Source organism: Trichechus manatus, unplaced genomic scaffold, assembly GCF_000243295.1.
Source record: "Trichechus manatus latirostris isolate Lorelei unplaced genomic scaffold, TriManLat1.0 scaffold00002, whole genome shotgun sequence".
NCBI lineage: Eukaryota > Metazoa > Chordata > Mammalia > Sirenia > Trichechidae > Trichechus > Trichechus manatus.
This window is the reverse complement of record NW_004443938.1, coordinates 27,504,577-27,521,521: the sequence shown is the minus strand read 5'-3', so window position 1 is coordinate 27,521,521 and position 16,945 is coordinate 27,504,577. Positions and strand designations below refer to the sequence as shown.

Genomic DNA, 16,945 nt, shown 5'->3' with positions numbered 1-16,945 from the left:
TGAGTCAGTAAAAAGTTAGAGAAGAGGCCAGGCGTGTGCGTAATGAGGAAATTCCTCCCCAAAGAGTGGGGGAGGGGGGCGGGGGGGGAAGTATTCTCAGTAACAAATAGGCTGTCAGTCTACCTCCCAGCCTCCTGCCTTCTTCAGTCTTTTTTAACTGTTGGACACACTGTTAATCTCTCCTCCTCTATTCTTTCTTCTCATTCCCTTAAAGCACAGTTTGTCTCTTATACTAGTGTCTACTGTGAACACATTTTCCTATGTCTTTAATATTTCCATAAACCCTTCCAACACTTTTCTCTATAATTGAAACTTGGCTTTCCCCTTAATTACACACTTCCCTTGAAACACTGTAATAGAGGCTAATTTTCCCCAGCTATTCCAGTGGGGATATTTAAAATGTTTAACAACTGCCATGGACACCAACCAATCAGAATGTTAGCCAAAAAATTCCATTATGGCTCCTGCAGACATACTGACTCAGCAGGACCCTTGCTACACAGGGATTGTAGGGAAATTTGACAGCCTCATTGCTGCCCATTGCTACCTCTTAAGCATTACTTCTCCATCTCTCAACAACTTCTTCTTAGAAATGAATAAATCCATTATTCTACCCTTTCACGATCTTATTCCTGCTTCCTTTTGGTCTGTAAAACACTCTTCTATTTTACTCATTGGTTTAAGCATGTGACTTACCGTTAATTCTCCATCCTTTGCTCTTCTTGATGTCAATGTCCATACTGACAACTTCTGTATTTTGATTTCCCAAGTTTGTTTTTACTTTATCTGTAAGTACCTAAGCCCCATAGACTCAGCCATACCCCTGTTCGATGTCATCTTGCATCTATGAGATGATCAATCTCCAGGAAACCTTCAATTCCCTCTTCCTCTTGAACTTCCTCTGTCTACTTTCCCATTGTCTGAGACTTGGATGATAACACCCTTTCTGCCTTCTGCTCTTAAACATCTGGAGCACAACATTTTATTTTATTGCATCCCACCTGGCCATGTGCATCTGTGCATGATTGGTTTTACCACGTTAGTGGGAGAAGAGCCTATTGTAGCAAATCAGAATTGTTAACAACATCATCAATAACACAGCTGTCCTCACATTAAAGTTATGGACCTTATCCAGAGGGATGCCTTCCTTCATTAGCCTATTATATATCAGAGTCTTCTTATACTATTATTGAACAATTGCTGGAAAAGGACATCATGTTTGGTAGAGAGCCAATGAAAATGAGGGAAATCCTCAATGAGATGGGTTGACACAACAGCTGCAGCAATGGACTCAGACGTACCAATGATCAGAAAGACGCTCAGGACTGGACACCGTTTATTTCTATTATACGTAAGGTCACCATGAGTTAGAGCTGACTCGACAGCAACTAACAACAACCGTATAGTTTTATCCATTATATATAACTGATCTAGAATATTCCAAGTAGGTTGCTTAAAAAAATGCACATCCTCCAATATTTTCCGCTGTGGAATTCTTAGCTTTCTCCTTATTTTTCTTTCTTCTGGATGCGCCCATTTTCTTCCTAATCTTTAGTTGCTTAAACCCTTCCTGTTTTCAGATTTCATCAATCCCTTTTAAACAGCTTAGAGTCCATTATAAGCCATTTCAGTAATATCAGAACCTTCAGTTCCCTCTTCCTCTTGAACTTCCTCTGTCTACTTTCCCATTCTCCAACACTAGGATGATAACACCCTTTTCTGCCTTCTGCTGTTAGTCCTGGGCTGCCTAGTGGTGCTCTAGAAATTAAAGGAAAAAAAAAAAGGTAACATTTCTTCTGCTATAACTGGGCACTTTCCATTTTCAGTTGGTACTGGGATTCTGAGTGATTTTCTATCATATACATCACCATTCTATTCTTCTTTAACCCTAAAACATTTTCTAGTGTTCACTTTCTGCATTGCTTCATTGTTTTCTGAGAATGAGGTCATCTGATAGATGCCCCTTCTGCTCCTTGGAGTATACAGTATTCATGTGGTTTGTATTTCAAACTGTGCTTTAATTATGCTAAAGTCGATATTATTATGACAGGGAGTATTTGCTCTAATTTATCATCATTTTCAGAGAAGAGACTATCTCCCAAAGATCCTAATAACAGGTAATATTTATTGTCCATTTGTGTACCAGACCCTGCACTAAGTGTTTTACAGGCATTACCTCATTTGACCATGGTGTGGTCATTGGAACAGTGTAATATGGGGCTCAGTACCTTGGGTTAATATCTTAAATATTGTTTTTAAATCTTTTCAGATAATACTGATTACATTTTTTTAAATACTATAACCTAATGTGCCACAGATTCTTTTGTAATGTAAAAAACATACATACAATTATATATTTCACTAAGGTCAGTATAAGAGAAGATAGCTAATGATTTGAAACTTCACCTGGAGGGTAGGCTTTGTGAAAAATTTGGTATTGTATACTCCCTGGAAAAAATTGGATTTTAATATATATTCAGTATTGTGAATGACATGGCTTGAATTTTTACATTAAATGCGTTTAATTTAAGATTATATTAATTAAATACCCACTTATCAGCTTAACGATGTTTAATATAGATCCTTATTAACATACAGTTTCAAAGGCCAGTTAAATTGTCAAATCTAATGAAAACACAGTTCAAAGATAAAATTCCATCTTCCCTTCCTTTTATGAGTCTCTTAAAAATTCAGGACACCTCTTAAAAAGCCTTAGAGAAGATTAACCTTTAACATGATCATTTACATCTAATGTTATCACATTTTACGATGTCATTGACACTACTTTAACCTTTGTTAGCTGATTTTGCTAGCCATATTGTAAAACTACTAAAATTTCCTTTTCCCTTCTCCATTAAAGAAAGATTCTGCAGTTTTCCTCTTTCTCTTTTTGTTCTGGTGCCATGCTTTCCAGCAGAACTTTCTGTGATGATTGAGATGTTCTATTTGTCCATTGTTCGCTACAGTAGCCGCTAGCCAAATGTGGCTGTTTGAGCTCTTGAAATATGGCTACTGTGACTGTTGACCGGAATTTAAAGTTTTAATAACTTCAGTTAATTTAAATGTAAATAGTTACACGTTGCTGTTGGCTACCGTTTTGGAAGCACAGCTCTGGTGCTCTTTTCAGAAAAGTCAGACTAGAGTTCTCATCTTCTGTTGTGTGCCATCAAATTGATTCCGACTCATAGTGACTCTCTAGGACAGAGTGGAACTGCTCCACTGGGTTTTCAAGACTGTAATCTTTATGGGCGCAGATCACTAGGTCTTCCTAGTCTTCTTAGTAGGTCTTAGTTCCTTTTATGGGAGTAGTAGTAGTTCTTTACCTTTCAATACTACCATTATTCTTGCACTAATTAAGGGATTTGCTTTCATTATAGCCCAATTTGTAATCTGTGGTTTTAACAAAAGCCAAAAAGAAATTATATTCCTGAAACTTGTGCCATCCTCCCTCAGAAAAAAACAAAACAAAATTCAGTTGATGTTCAGTTGACTCCAGCTCCTGGTGACCCCATGTGTGTCTGAGTAGAACTGGGCTCTATAGGGTTTTCAATGACCAATTTTTTGGAAGTAGAATGCCAGGCTTTTCTTCCAAGGTGCCTCTGGTGGACTCCAACTTCCAACTATTTGGTTACGTATTTTTCCCTCTCTTAATTTGAATTATTATATTCTTTGACACATCTACTTTCCAAATATGTATTTACTTGCTTACAAATATATCTGGATGGTTTCTGTCTACCTTCCTAAATGCTGCCCATGTTGGAGACAATGTAGTAGAAAGAGTGTGGACTTGGATTGGATTCCAAATTCTCACCGTGGCATCCTGAGCAGGTTTCTTTTTTTTCTGAGCCATGGTTCCCTCCTAGAGCTGTTGTCAAACTTTCGAGTACGGTGTGTTTGGTTTACTTGTCTTTTCACTGAACTTGACACTGGAACTGTTGACATCGTGTGTTTCTATCTCTGCAGCAGTGCAGTGCCTGATCTCAGAGTGGGTGCTCAATAAATGTCAGTCTGTACTGAATAAATGAAAAAATGTATTTTATTTTAACAAATGCTGTCCCCTCCTTACTCAGACCATTTCTTCTCTTTTTCATATCTGTACACTGGGAGAAGCAATGATAACTAGTTTGAAGAAACATTTTTCCTGAAAGGTAGAGGCTCTTGGTGGTTTAAAACAGATACTAATACATAGTTTCCTTCATAGTTCATTTTCTACTATATTTAAATAATGAGGTACCATTTTTATGGGTCTTTGTCTTCTAACAACGTTTTGCATTACATTTTTTTAAATGACTGGTCATTTAAGAAACTATGTAGAGAGTTGTAAAAGAAATGATTCAATCTAAAATGGGTAAATTGTGTAAAGTGTTTTCTATGATAGGCACCATTCTAGGTTTATAATCTATTTAATGAAAGTTATCTATGGCTTTGCACCTATAAAGTATCCAAAGAATACACTGGAACAGTTGAGAATTTAAGATAATAAGTCACATTAATCTAAGTTTCCACAAGAGTTAGATAAATAAATGTTTTAAGTGAAGATTTTAAAAACATGACTGATGACCGGTTATTTATCTAGGGTCTTGGGATATTTTAAGTTTTAAAATGTTCATAGTAAAATTGAGAAAGTACAACTACACCAAACACAGTTTCAGGTTTCTTCTTACAAAGCATTCAACCCATTGTCCAAGAAAACACTTTCATCTTGCAAGATGAAAGAATTAAATTGAAACTAGAACACTGAAGGCTACTGTGGAAACATGCATTTATTCAGGCGTATGGTTGTAATCCACTGAACACATAGTTAGAATGTATTGGAGAATAACCAGAACAGATTTGCCAGGCAAAGATTCTGCCAGGTCAGCTTGTTTTTTGTTATGGGAAAAGAAAGACACAGAGAAACATATACACTGATGTTACCTTTTTGATTTAAAAGTCACGTTAGCATCTCTCAAAAAAAATATTGCTTTCATCTTTATAGATAATGTTTAAGGTGCTGACTTCTTCAAGATATTGTACTTTTTGTGCCCTAAGTTTAAATGATCAGGTTCATTATTTTTGTGCAGTCAAAAGAGTTGATTGCATTGGAAAAGACATTTGCATGCTCTTCAATACAAAAAGCGCCTGTAAATGGATTTCAAAGAATATAACGCCTGGTTTATTTATTGATTAAAGAGTTAAACTACAGATATTGAAGAAACAGGATCCAATAATCTGAAACACAAGGTCAGGGTATGTGCACAAGTGTTTTGCACCCAGGCACTTCTTGATTGAGAACCTCTGATGTCCACCTGTCATTTCCTTTTGCATTTAAACATATTGGAAAGAACTTGCAAGAGCTCAGTCAAATGTACTTGTTACAAAAAGATTTGTAACTGCAAAGCAGAGAGAATTTTCAGTTAGTATCATTGAAATTATTTAGTTCTGCTCTGTGACAAGTGAAATTATTGTTTATTAAAGAAAGATAATTACATATTTGGCCTAAAATCAATCAATATGAACATAGAAAAGCTGAAGTTCAGGCAGAATCAAGACCTTGTTAAAGCATAATTATGTCAAGTGAGGTCAATCAGAGCACCTGGGGAACCAACTGACCCAATCATAAGGGCAAGAGAATAACATGAATTTTTTAATCATAGAGTCTCAGAGAATTGTAAAATGTTTTGAACTTCCTTCTGATTTACAAATTATTTTTTATTATTTTGTACCTAGCTTTTTGGAATAAGACATAGAAATTTAGTGTTTGAATAGGTGGTTTTATATTCTAAAAACCAAATGCATTGCCTTTGAGTCGATTCCAACTGATAGTGACCCTATAGGACAGAGCAGAACTGCCCCCACAGGGTTTCCAAGGCTGTAATCTTTATGCAGGCAGACTGCCACATCTTTCTCCCACGGAGCCTTTGGTGGGTTTGAACTGTTGACCTTTATTTAGGTTAGCAGCCAAGTGCTTAACCACTGCACCATCAGGGCTCTTTTGTTTTATACTGTTGTTTTGTTGTTAGGTGCCCTTGAGTCGGTTGTGACTCACACCGACCCTGTGTACAATAGAACGAAATTCTGCCTGGCCCTGCGCCATCCTCACAGTTGTTGTTATGCTTGAGCCCATTGTTGCAGTCACTGTGTCAGTCCATCCTGTTGACAGTCTTCCTCTCTTTCGCTGACCCTCTGCTTTACCAAGCATGATGTCTTTCTCCAGGGACCGGCCCCTCCTGATAACATGTCCCAAGTATGAGAGATGAAGTCTTGCCATCCTTGCTTCTAAGGAGCATTCTGGTTGTACTTCTTCCAAGACAGATTCGTTCACTCTTTTAGCAGTCTATGGTATATTCAGTATTCTTCACCAGCACCAGGTGGCTAGTAATCAAGCTGTAAATAGATTGCAGAATAATTGGCCTTTTGTATGTGATTGTGAATGCTGGGTCATGCTATTTTAAGTATGCAGAACTCCAGTTTCTTTTTTAGGCAAAATATTGGTTGATAGATTAAGTGTGATTATTTTATGAATTAGAGATGAACAGATTTATAGTTGTTCTTCTGAAAACATTATGAACTTTTGAGCTATGACATGATATTGAATTTATATTGCTAGAAGCATCACCTAATGTGATCAAATGAGAGAATAATTATTCAAATTAACTGCAGTAGAGCTATCAGCATTGAGACAAAGGCTTAAGTAGATCAGGTGTTCAAAGAGGAAATTACTGATAGGTCTGAGAAGCAGTAGTGGCTTTGTCTGGTTGGATGACCCATAGGTCCTTATCTCTCAGTGATGATGCAGATTTATGGAGGTCGGGATCTAATGTCAATGTCAAGGTGAGAGTTGTATCAGAGGATATGAAATATGGCGAACAGAGGTTTCTTGTACCTGCCGGTTACCCCAGATGAGTCATACGTACGAGACATTCAAGAAGGATGGCCTGATACAATGGAAAATTATAAAAGCAAGTCTCAGTAGTGTATGCATAATATATATGCACACTCCAAATATATTTTTTCTGATTTCACTTATATGCATGGAAAGAGGGCTAGAGAGGAAAGTCTTTACTCTTGGAAGCTGTCATGTAATAGGGCTATGTTGGTGTCTATCAGCCTTGCCCCTCTAAATCTTAAAGGTCATAGACAGTCAAGGTAATTCCAGTTCACCCAGGTTAGCAATTAAATCCACATCCGCAGTCTCTTCATTGGGCTCCAGGATTGAGTAAAGGCTGATTCCTGGAGTGTCTGGAGTTGTTTCTGTCTGATCCATCTGTTCAGATCGAGCCCACATAAAGGATTGAAATTGGATAACTGGGTTTTCTCTGGGGCTCTAACAAGAGCCACTAGCAAATATGGGCTTTTATTTACATTTCTGTTCTCAAGGGATTTTGCTGTTATTGAAAACTTAACCCCATAAAAAAGTGTATTTCTTAAATGCAGTTCCCTGATTATAAAGTTCATAATTTAAGAATCATGAAGATAATTTTCTATGCTAAAAACAGAATTATTGCAACAAAGAGCCCACCTTATTAAAATCAGGGAATAAAGTACTGCAATCAGTGATTTTGCCTGGTTGTTCTTTGATCACAATGAACATTTGTCACTGAGCATGAATCAACCTTAAGCCAGATGGTATCGCTCTTCTAGCAATGCCTTTTTGTTTTCCAACCTTTGAGGTAAATGTTAGTGATGTTTTGCTTTTAATAATTTATTTGTTTACAAGTGAAATCAAGACATTAGTGATTCCTTTTCCTAAAAAATTAGGTTTCTGGAAAGAAAAATATGAGCTCATTGTAAATGTTCAAGTAGTATAAAAATATATAAAAATAAAGTGTTTGCTATGCTTTCAGTGGTAACCACATCTGGTATATACCTTTCTAAATATTTTATTTGCATAGAATTTCTTTTCTTTCTATCCCTCTCTCAGTGTATATAGATGAAATGAGAAAAAATATACTTAGCTGTGCATATATGCTATGCATAAGCTACTGAAACCTGCTTTTATAATCTTGTATTATGGCCATTCTTCTTGAAAGCCTCAGATATATGCCTTTGTGGTGTGGAGGGTGTACATTTTAAATTTGGATAGATATTAACAATCTGATCTCTCATTCTCTCAATATTATAACTTATTTGAAGTAGCTTTTTCTTATAGGAAATTTTTTTTTACAAGACAGCGTCTTTGTTGGAAGTGAATAATAGTTGGCTGTGCAAGAATACTAGACTAAAGGAAGGTATATAGTAGTTTTGTGACTACAAATCAAACTTTTAACTGGGGTCTATGTTCTGTCTCAACAGGGCCCATTTGGAGGCCAGTGCTGAGAAGTGGAACAGGCTGCTGACATCTTTAGAAGAACTTATCAAATGGCTGAATATGAAAGATGAAGAGCTTAAGAAGCAAATGCCAATAGGAGGGGATGTTCCAGCCTTACAGCTCCAATATGACCATTGTAAAGTAAGTTGACCACATGTGGTGGGTGCCTTTTTTTTTTTTTCTTTCTTTCTTGATTTTGGTGAAATGAATACTCTGAAATAAACTTCTCAGTAAATATCTAAGTTCAACCAATTACCACAGGGCTTGCTTTCTTTTCTTTTTTTTTTCCCTGCTTTTAATCGTGAGCATTTAGATACTTTATTTAAATTGCATGCTTTGCTTCCATTTTTTTCAAGTTAGCTTGCCTCTTCATATTTAATTTTTTCCCAAACTTTAAAAATATCTAAAGCATGCTCTTCCTTCTAACTTGTAAAATTTTTCCAACTTTTCAATAGATTTTAATATATTGGGAAATTTCTTTTTTTTTGTTTTAACTACAAGTGAAGTTAATCATAGAATCATAAAAATATTAAACTCTTTTGTTTATATTAATTGAAAGTGAAAAAATAAGGAATTGTAGTAGTGAGAAATAGAATAAGTCTTAAAGCAAATGAAAACCATAATATTTAAGATCATTTTATATGTTTTATTTTCTGAACTTAAACTTTTTTTGAATTACATTTTTGACTTTGCTCAAGTTCCTATCTATGGAAATTTTTACTTTTACTCTGATAAGCAAACAAAGAGATATACTGAAATATTATTAGCTGACATTTTTAATTCTTAGATCTTTGAATAATCTAACTTCTTTGCCTGATTTGCTTTCCATTCATTTACTTACTATCCCTTCATACCCATTATCTTGTACAGTACATATTAGCTTGTTTTATTTATTTGATTTTACTCTTTACATGCAATGGAAGTTCTCATTCTAAATCAGTACATTTTAATGCAATGCTAGAATTCTGTTCCTATTTAAAAAATGACACACACACATGCACTCTTCTAAAGGAAGATGTCATCTATGTAATAAGTTGCTATAATGCATAATGATATGAGCTAAAATATATTTTGCTTTGAACCTTTGTGACTAAGGTATTAAAAATTACCATTTGAGAAAAGAGAATGTGATAAGGGAAATAGCTGTAAGATGAGAAAAAGAAAAACTGTTAGTGTATGCTCTGTGTGTGTGTGTGTGTGTATGTATGTATATATATGTGTGTGTGTGTGAATTATGGTGTTGGCAAAGAATATTGAATATACCATGAATCACCAGAAGAACAAACAAGCCTGTCTTGAAAGATGTACAGCCAGGATGCTCCTTAGAAGCAAGGATGGTGTCATGGATTGAATTGTGTCCCCCAAAATATCTGTCAATTTAGCTAGGCCATGATTCCTAGTATTGTATGATTGTTTACCATTTTGTCATCTGATGTGATTTCCCTGTGTGTTGTAAATCCTATCACTATGATGTAATAAGATGGATTAGTGGCAGTTACATTGATGGGATCTACAAGACTAGATACTGTCCTAAGCAAATCTCTTTCGAGATATAAAAGAAGTGAGCAGAGAGACAGGGGGACCTCATACCACCAAGAAAGCAGCACCAGGAGCACCTCGACCAGGGGAAGATTGATGCCAAGGACCTTCCTCCAGAGCTGTCAGAGAGCCTTCTGCTGGAGCCGATGTCCTGAATTTGGACTTGTAGCCTTCTAGACTGTGAGAGAATAAATTTCTCTTCGTTAAAGCCATCCACTTGTGGTATTTCTGTTATAGCAGCACTAGATGACTAAGACAGATGGCAAGACTTCGTCTCACATACTTTGGACATGTTATCAAGAGGGAGGAACCAGACCCTGGAGAAGGACATCATGCTTGGTAAAGTAGAGGGTCAGCGAAAAAGAGGAAGACCCTCGACGAGATGGATTGACACAGTGGCAGCAACAATGGACTCAAGCATAACAATGATTGTGAGGATGGTGCAAGACAGGGCAGTGTTTTGTTCTGTTGTACTTAGGGTTGCTATGAGTTGGAACTGACTCAACAGTACCTAACAGCAACAACAAATATATATACATACGTATATATATGATATAAATAGAAGATGTTAAATTACTGATTTTAGAAAATCACATTTTTCTCCTTACTTTAAAAAACTTTTCCTTTCTGTTAATCATTCATATGTCCTTTTTTGTGGATTCAGATATTAGTGATGGAAGATAATAATACAGAGCTCTTTCAATATAAGTGTTCTGTAAGGAATAAAATCTGTTTGTGGCTACTGGCTTTGATTAAAAACCAAAGCTTCAGATATGAAACGATTTTCCCATTCTGGTCTTTGCAAGTCAAGTGCATATCAGCCTTTCCAGTCAGTCCTGGCTGTTTCCTACCTCCTCCTGCCAGTAGGGTTACCCTGCTTTAGGTTGTGTTGAACTCTATTTTAGAGCACGAGTGCAGTTGCTGTGCTTCAACCCTTTGGGCCCAGGTATTTAGTTAATAAGGACAATAAGGATGATGACACTGATGATAAGATGGGTTCATTCATTCAACAAGTATTTTTTGAATACCTAAAGGCATCCTGGTGGTGAAAACAGTTAAGCATTAGCGGCTAACTGAGAGGTTGGTGGTTCAATCCCACCCAGCTGCTCCAAGGAAGAAAAGAGCTGGTGATCTGTTCCCGTAAAGATTACAGCCTAGAAAAGCCTATGGGGCAGTTCTACTCTGTCACATGGGGTTGTTGTGAGTCGAAATCGACTGGACTGCACACGACAACTACGACAAATATGCACTAGTCACTGGTAAACCAGCAATTAACAAAACACACTTCTTGCTCTTTTCCTAGTAGTGAGAGACACACTAGAGATACGGGCAACAAATATAGACTATGTCCCATGGTAATAGGTGCCATGAAGATGATAAAGCAAGGTCAGGGGGAGAGAGACAAATGGGAGAGTATAAGCAGAGGTGCTAGTTTATGTGGGGAAAATCAGGAAAGTACCATAAATGGGGTGATTCTGAACAGACACCTGACGTAAGTGAGGGGGTAAGCAATACTAATCTCTGGGAGAAGAAACTTTAGGGAAGGGGAATGAAAAACACAAAGGCCATGGAGATGCAATGTTCTTGGCATATTTGAGGAATAGCATGACCTTTTGGTCAGCAGCTAAGCTCTTAACCACTGTGCCACCAGGGCTCCATGGTTGAAGTAGTTGAGCCAAATAGAGAGAGAGGTAAGAGATGAGGTCAGACAGATTGGGTGAGTAAAGGAGGAGGAGGTTGATACTAAAGTCAGATCATGTAGGTCCTAGCTACACATTTGTGTCAACACAAGTTGACACACGTTTTGGAGGGACACAGTTCAGTTCATAACAGTAGGTATTGCATTATTTCATTTCACCTTCAAGAAATCATATGGTTCTGTCATCTGCATTTTACATTTAAAGACTGCAGTTCATAGACTTTAAGGAGTTTATCCACCATTTAGTTAAATGAGCAATGCATAGTGTCAAGAATCGAACCCAGTTTGTGTGAGTCCAAATATATTCATCATTCATTCAAAACATATTTATTGAACAACTTGTATGTGCCAGCACCATTCGAAGTTATGTTAACTGCAGTCAATTATTGATAGAGAAACTCTATAGAGTCCTATGAAGTTTCTACTTAAGATCCTACTAATTTGTCTCTCTTTATTGACATTGTAACTCAATCTGTCGGTGAGCTAGCATTGGAATTTCACAGTGTGTCTGTCCCCTCTTTGCTCTCAAGTGTTACTTTCCTGGCTTAGTTTAGGGAAAAGTCTGATGATGCCTCTTTTCTTACCCTATATATTTCTTCAGCTGCATTTTGAGAATGTACTAAAAATGAACATTAAAAATTATTCTCAGTAAGACTTTGTTTCACATACTTTGGACATGTTCCTTCAGAGGAACCAGCCTCTGAAGAAGGACATCACGCTTGGTAAAGTAGAGGGTCTGCAAAAAAGAGGAAGACCTCAACCAGATGGATTGACACAGTGACTACAATAATGGGCTCAAAGATGGACTGACACAGTGGCTACAATAATGGGCTCAAAGATAGCAGTGATTGTCAGGATGGTGTAGGAACAGGCAGTGTTTCGTTTCTGTTGTACATTGGGTCACTGTAAGTTGGAGCTGACTCAACGGCACCTAACAACAACAGTGTTAATTTTGCACTAAAGTAGCACTCAGTAAACGTTAGTTAGGAGGCCTTGGGTGGTGCAAATGGTTAACACATTTGCCTGCTAACCAGAAGGTTGGAGGTTCGAGTCTACCCAGAAGTACTTTGGAAGAAAAGCCTGGCGATCTACTTACCAAAATCAGCAATTCATAATCCTTTGGAACACAGTTCTACTCTGATACACATGGGATCACCATGAATTGGAATTGACTGAACAGCAACCGGTTATATGTTAGTTGAATAAATTAATTCACAGGATTTATAGGAAAAAAAACACCAATTATCTATTTCCCTGTATAGCACTATCCAGTACAGAAAAGCATGTTTAATTTTGGGTAAGCGTTCAAAATAGGTCACTGGTGAAGCATTATGTCTTGATGATCTAATGGTCCTGTCTTGGGTGGCCATCACATATTAATAGGTTTATTAATTGGCATCACATCTGACTTCGCTCATAGGAATTATACAGAAAGAAAAAACTCAAGGGAAGAAATAAAAGTTTAAGGCATGATTTTTCCATATTTTCTTTTTTGGTTGTCACATTTGCTATTACTTTGTGAGTAAAGCCTTGAAAATCTAGTCTTCATGAGTTCTTTTTTGTGTGTGTGAGCTACTAGATCTATAATATATTACGTGTGGCTGTAGGGGAGTTAGGGTGCAGTTAAGAGGGTAAGAGGTGGTGGTTGGCTCCTCATAGATGTGATAATTTGGGTTAAAAATGACACTGAGTGTTGTTACTGAGGGGTAAGGAAGTGGAAGAGGCACTGAGCTGGAATGAGAACACCTTTATATCAGAGCTCACTCTGCCACTGACTAGTTGGGGGACCCCGAAAAAGTTATCTGACTTACCCAAGCTTCAGTTTCCACATCTGTAAAATGGAGATAATAAGTAATTCCATCTGCCTATACAGAATTATTCTGAGAATCGAAAGACGTAATGTAAATTAAAGAATTTTAGAAAATGTGAATTTCTGTGGGGTAACATATTACTTTACTCAATTGTAAGTATTCAGTCAAAAGCAGCCTTCTACCCCAGCTGCCAAAAATAATGTTTTCTAATCACTATACTACCCACTGCCATTGAGTTGATCCCCATACATAGCAACCCTATAGGACAGAGTAGAACTGCCCCATAGGGTTTCCAAGGCTGTAATCTTTATGGAAACAGACTGTCACACCTTTCTCCCACAGAGTGGCTGGTCAGTTTGAACTGCTGAATTTTCAGTTAACAGCTGAATGCTTTAACCACTGTGCCACCAGAGCTCCCTAATCAGTCTATATTATTAAAATTAGGGCTAATCACTATATATTATTACAACTAGAGTTCTTTTTAAAGTAATGCAATGCCTACCTATACTATTCACTTTCATTACTGAATTTTGCCAGCTTTAATCACTGAATAGTCTAATTGCAGGTTAGCTTCAGCCTTGTATCCAGTAGTTCCCTTTCTGGAAGTTCACTTAGCCAATATTCAAACCTAAAGCTAATTCTTTAATTTATCCTAAATGTTTTCTTAAAATCAAAATCTCTTCCGGGTGTACATGCGGTTGCTCTGTGTTTCATGGCAGCTTTTTTTCCCCTAAGTCCTTGAAGTTGTTCTTTCCAGGGCTTGGAACAGGTTCTTCCCAGTTGTCATGGCCAAGGAAGTGAAACCGGAACAGACTAAAATTTTTAAAATTTGGGTGAACTAGAATCATAACCAGAATGGGAAAAATTACAGATTGAAGCCTTGCTAGAAATTTAATCTCCCTCTTAGAAAACAAGGGCAGCATACATGTTGCACAGCAACTAAATCTCTTGGCCATTGGATTCTGTGCAGAGTCAGAAATAGTGGTGCCTTCTCAAAGATGGCTGCTGACTGCACTGCTTTGAATGTGTGTCATGCTCCTCAGTCCGCAAAAATCCAGTCTTACGCGTAAGGCTGCTGAAAGGGCTCACTTTGCCTCTTTCAAATCTCCCATTCCAGGGCTTTGCCCTATAATTTTTCCCATTCCAGCTACAGTTCTGGATCATCCAAATTTTAAAAATCTGAGTCTCTTCCGGTTTTACTTCATCAGCCGTAACTGAACTAGTTCAAACCGGTTCAAAGCCCTGGTTTTTTTTTTTTTGCCTTTAGATTCTATCAAGAGAAATCTTTCCTTTTTTTGCATGCATGTACAACTTGGTATTATTGATTATTACAACTGAAAGTGACCAAGAAATAATTTAGTCCTACCTCCTTACTTACAGTGGAAGAAAATGAGGTATGGTTTGATGAAATCTGGGTTTTCATCCCTCCCCCTGCCCCCAGCAAATACTTATCTTTTACCTACTGTGTACCTGATAATTTCTGAGTCACCAGGGAGACACTGAGGAAGACTCATTAACAACTTGCATTATGCAGATAACACAGCCTTGCTTGCTGAAAGTGAAGAGGACTTGAAGCGCTTACTGATGAAGATCAAAGACCATAGCCTTCAGAATGGATTACACCTCAACATAAGGAAAACAAAAATCCTCACAACTGGACCAGTAAGCAACATCATGAGAAGTAAGCAACATCATGAGAAACAGAGAAAAGACTGAAGTTATCAAGGATTTTATTTTACTTGGATCCATAGTTAACACCCATGGAAGCAGCAGTCAAGAAATCAAAGGACGCATTGCATTGGGCCAATCTGCTGCAAAAGATCTCTTTAAAGTGTCAGAAAGCAAAGATGTCACTTTAAGGTCTAAGGTGGTCCTGACCCAAGCCATGGTGTTTTCCGTCACCTCATATGCATGTGAAAGCTGGGCGATGAATAAGGAAGACCAAAGAAGAATTGATGCCTTTGAATTGTGGTGTTGACAAAGAATATTGAACATGCCATGGACTACCAAAAGAACAAACAAATCTGTCTTGGAAGAAGTACGACCAGAATGCTCCTTGGAAGCAAGGATGGCGAGACTACATCTCACATACTTTGGACATGTTATCGGGAGGGAGATACCAATCCCTGCAGGAGGACATCATGCTTGGTAAAGTAGAGGGTCAGAGAAAAAGAGGAAAACCCTCAACAAGATGGATTGACATAGTGTCTGCAACAGTGGGCTTGAGCATAACGATTATGAGAATGACACAGGACTGGGTAGTGTTTCGTTCTGTTGTCCATAGGGTCGTTACGAATCGGAACGAGCACCTAACAACATAACAACAACAGGGAGACACTGGTACAGACAGACAAACACAGCCCTGTTTGCATGGAGCTCACTGTCTGGGAGAGCCTGTACTTGCCCTTCTGAAGCTCACATTTCCTATTTATCTGTGCTTTGAGAAATCTTTTCCAAGATTTGGGCGGTGAACTGCACATTGTGATCATGAATCTCGGCTTGCCGTTCCCGGTCATGCATTTCTCTACCCTCAACTTTCATCCTTGATTAGAATTCAGACAAGGTTCCAGTTCACATGCACACTTATTCCTAATCTTTTTTCTTTAAGAAACTATGGAGCTCTTTGCAATTATAACATTATGATGTAGCTTTCAGCAGAATGTAAAATAATTTTTAAACTAATATTTTTCCACAGGTATGTTTTTAGCATACTAAATAAGGTTACTTTTTCCTCTACTTTTAGCCTTGTCTGTTATAAACTCTATTTTTTTTTCTGATTTCTTGCTGTTTTAGGTCTTTATTGTCATAATAAAGTTTAAAAATTCTTTTTTTTAACTTCAAGAAACTCATGCCTCCCAGTTTAAAAGTACACAATCAGAATCAATCAAAATCAACCCTTAAATAGCTTGCTACTAATATTAGACAAGATATTTATTCTCTAAAATTTTCCCAGAGTAAGTGAGGGACCTTGTATTTGATTTCTAACTCATCTTCTCACCTTTTAGGAACTCTGTCTGAATTAGTTTATTTTGAACAACAGAGTACTGTTTAAGAAAGTCAAATTAATTTGACATACTCTCTCAATACTAATTAAGGATGTCTAGAGATTATTGAATGGAATCCCACTCACCTCAAAGGAAGCAAAGAAATTTAACACTGATTTATTAATTATTCTAAGAGGTATGACCTCATCAGCACAAGATTTCAATATCCTTGTACACAAGTCTTTTAAAGATCAATTTAAAGGCAATATCACTTGTCCTGTTGTGGACAAGACAAATAACATTCCCAAGTTACATGGTAAAACCGACTGTGCTAATGTTACTTGAATGAGCACTTTCATTTTGCATTAAATTTCTGGTGACATCATCATATACAAAGTCAAAACAAAAAGCTCTATCTCAGTACCTCAGATGGATGTGGAGTTGCTGCATGCTGGATAACTGTGTTAAATGACTCAGAAGTTGCTTGCAGTGATGCCAAAGACACTGATTTTAAAGAGTCATGTGAAGAACGTACATAAAATAATTATAAGTAGACATTTGACTATTTTGTCTATGTCCCTAACCGTTTATATGTTCAAGTGGATTTAAAACTCTCTTTGGC

The 16,945-nt window shown here is 37.2% G+C and overlaps 1 protein-coding gene across 12 annotated transcripts in view; it reads left to right on the top strand.

The window, feature by feature from the left end:
• Nucleotides 1-16,945, top strand: part of UTRN (utrophin) — a 627,344-nt gene that overhangs the window by 437,473 nt on the left and 172,926 nt on the right. For all 12 annotated transcript variants that reach the window (XM_023729352.1, XM_023729345.1, XM_004368852.2 and 9 more), the window contains one exon: nucleotides 8,275-8,431. In XM_023729352.1, the coding sequence (XP_023585120.1) occupies nucleotides 8,275-8,431 (157 nt within the window). The remainder of the gene's footprint in view (nucleotides 1-8,274; nucleotides 8,432-16,945) is intronic.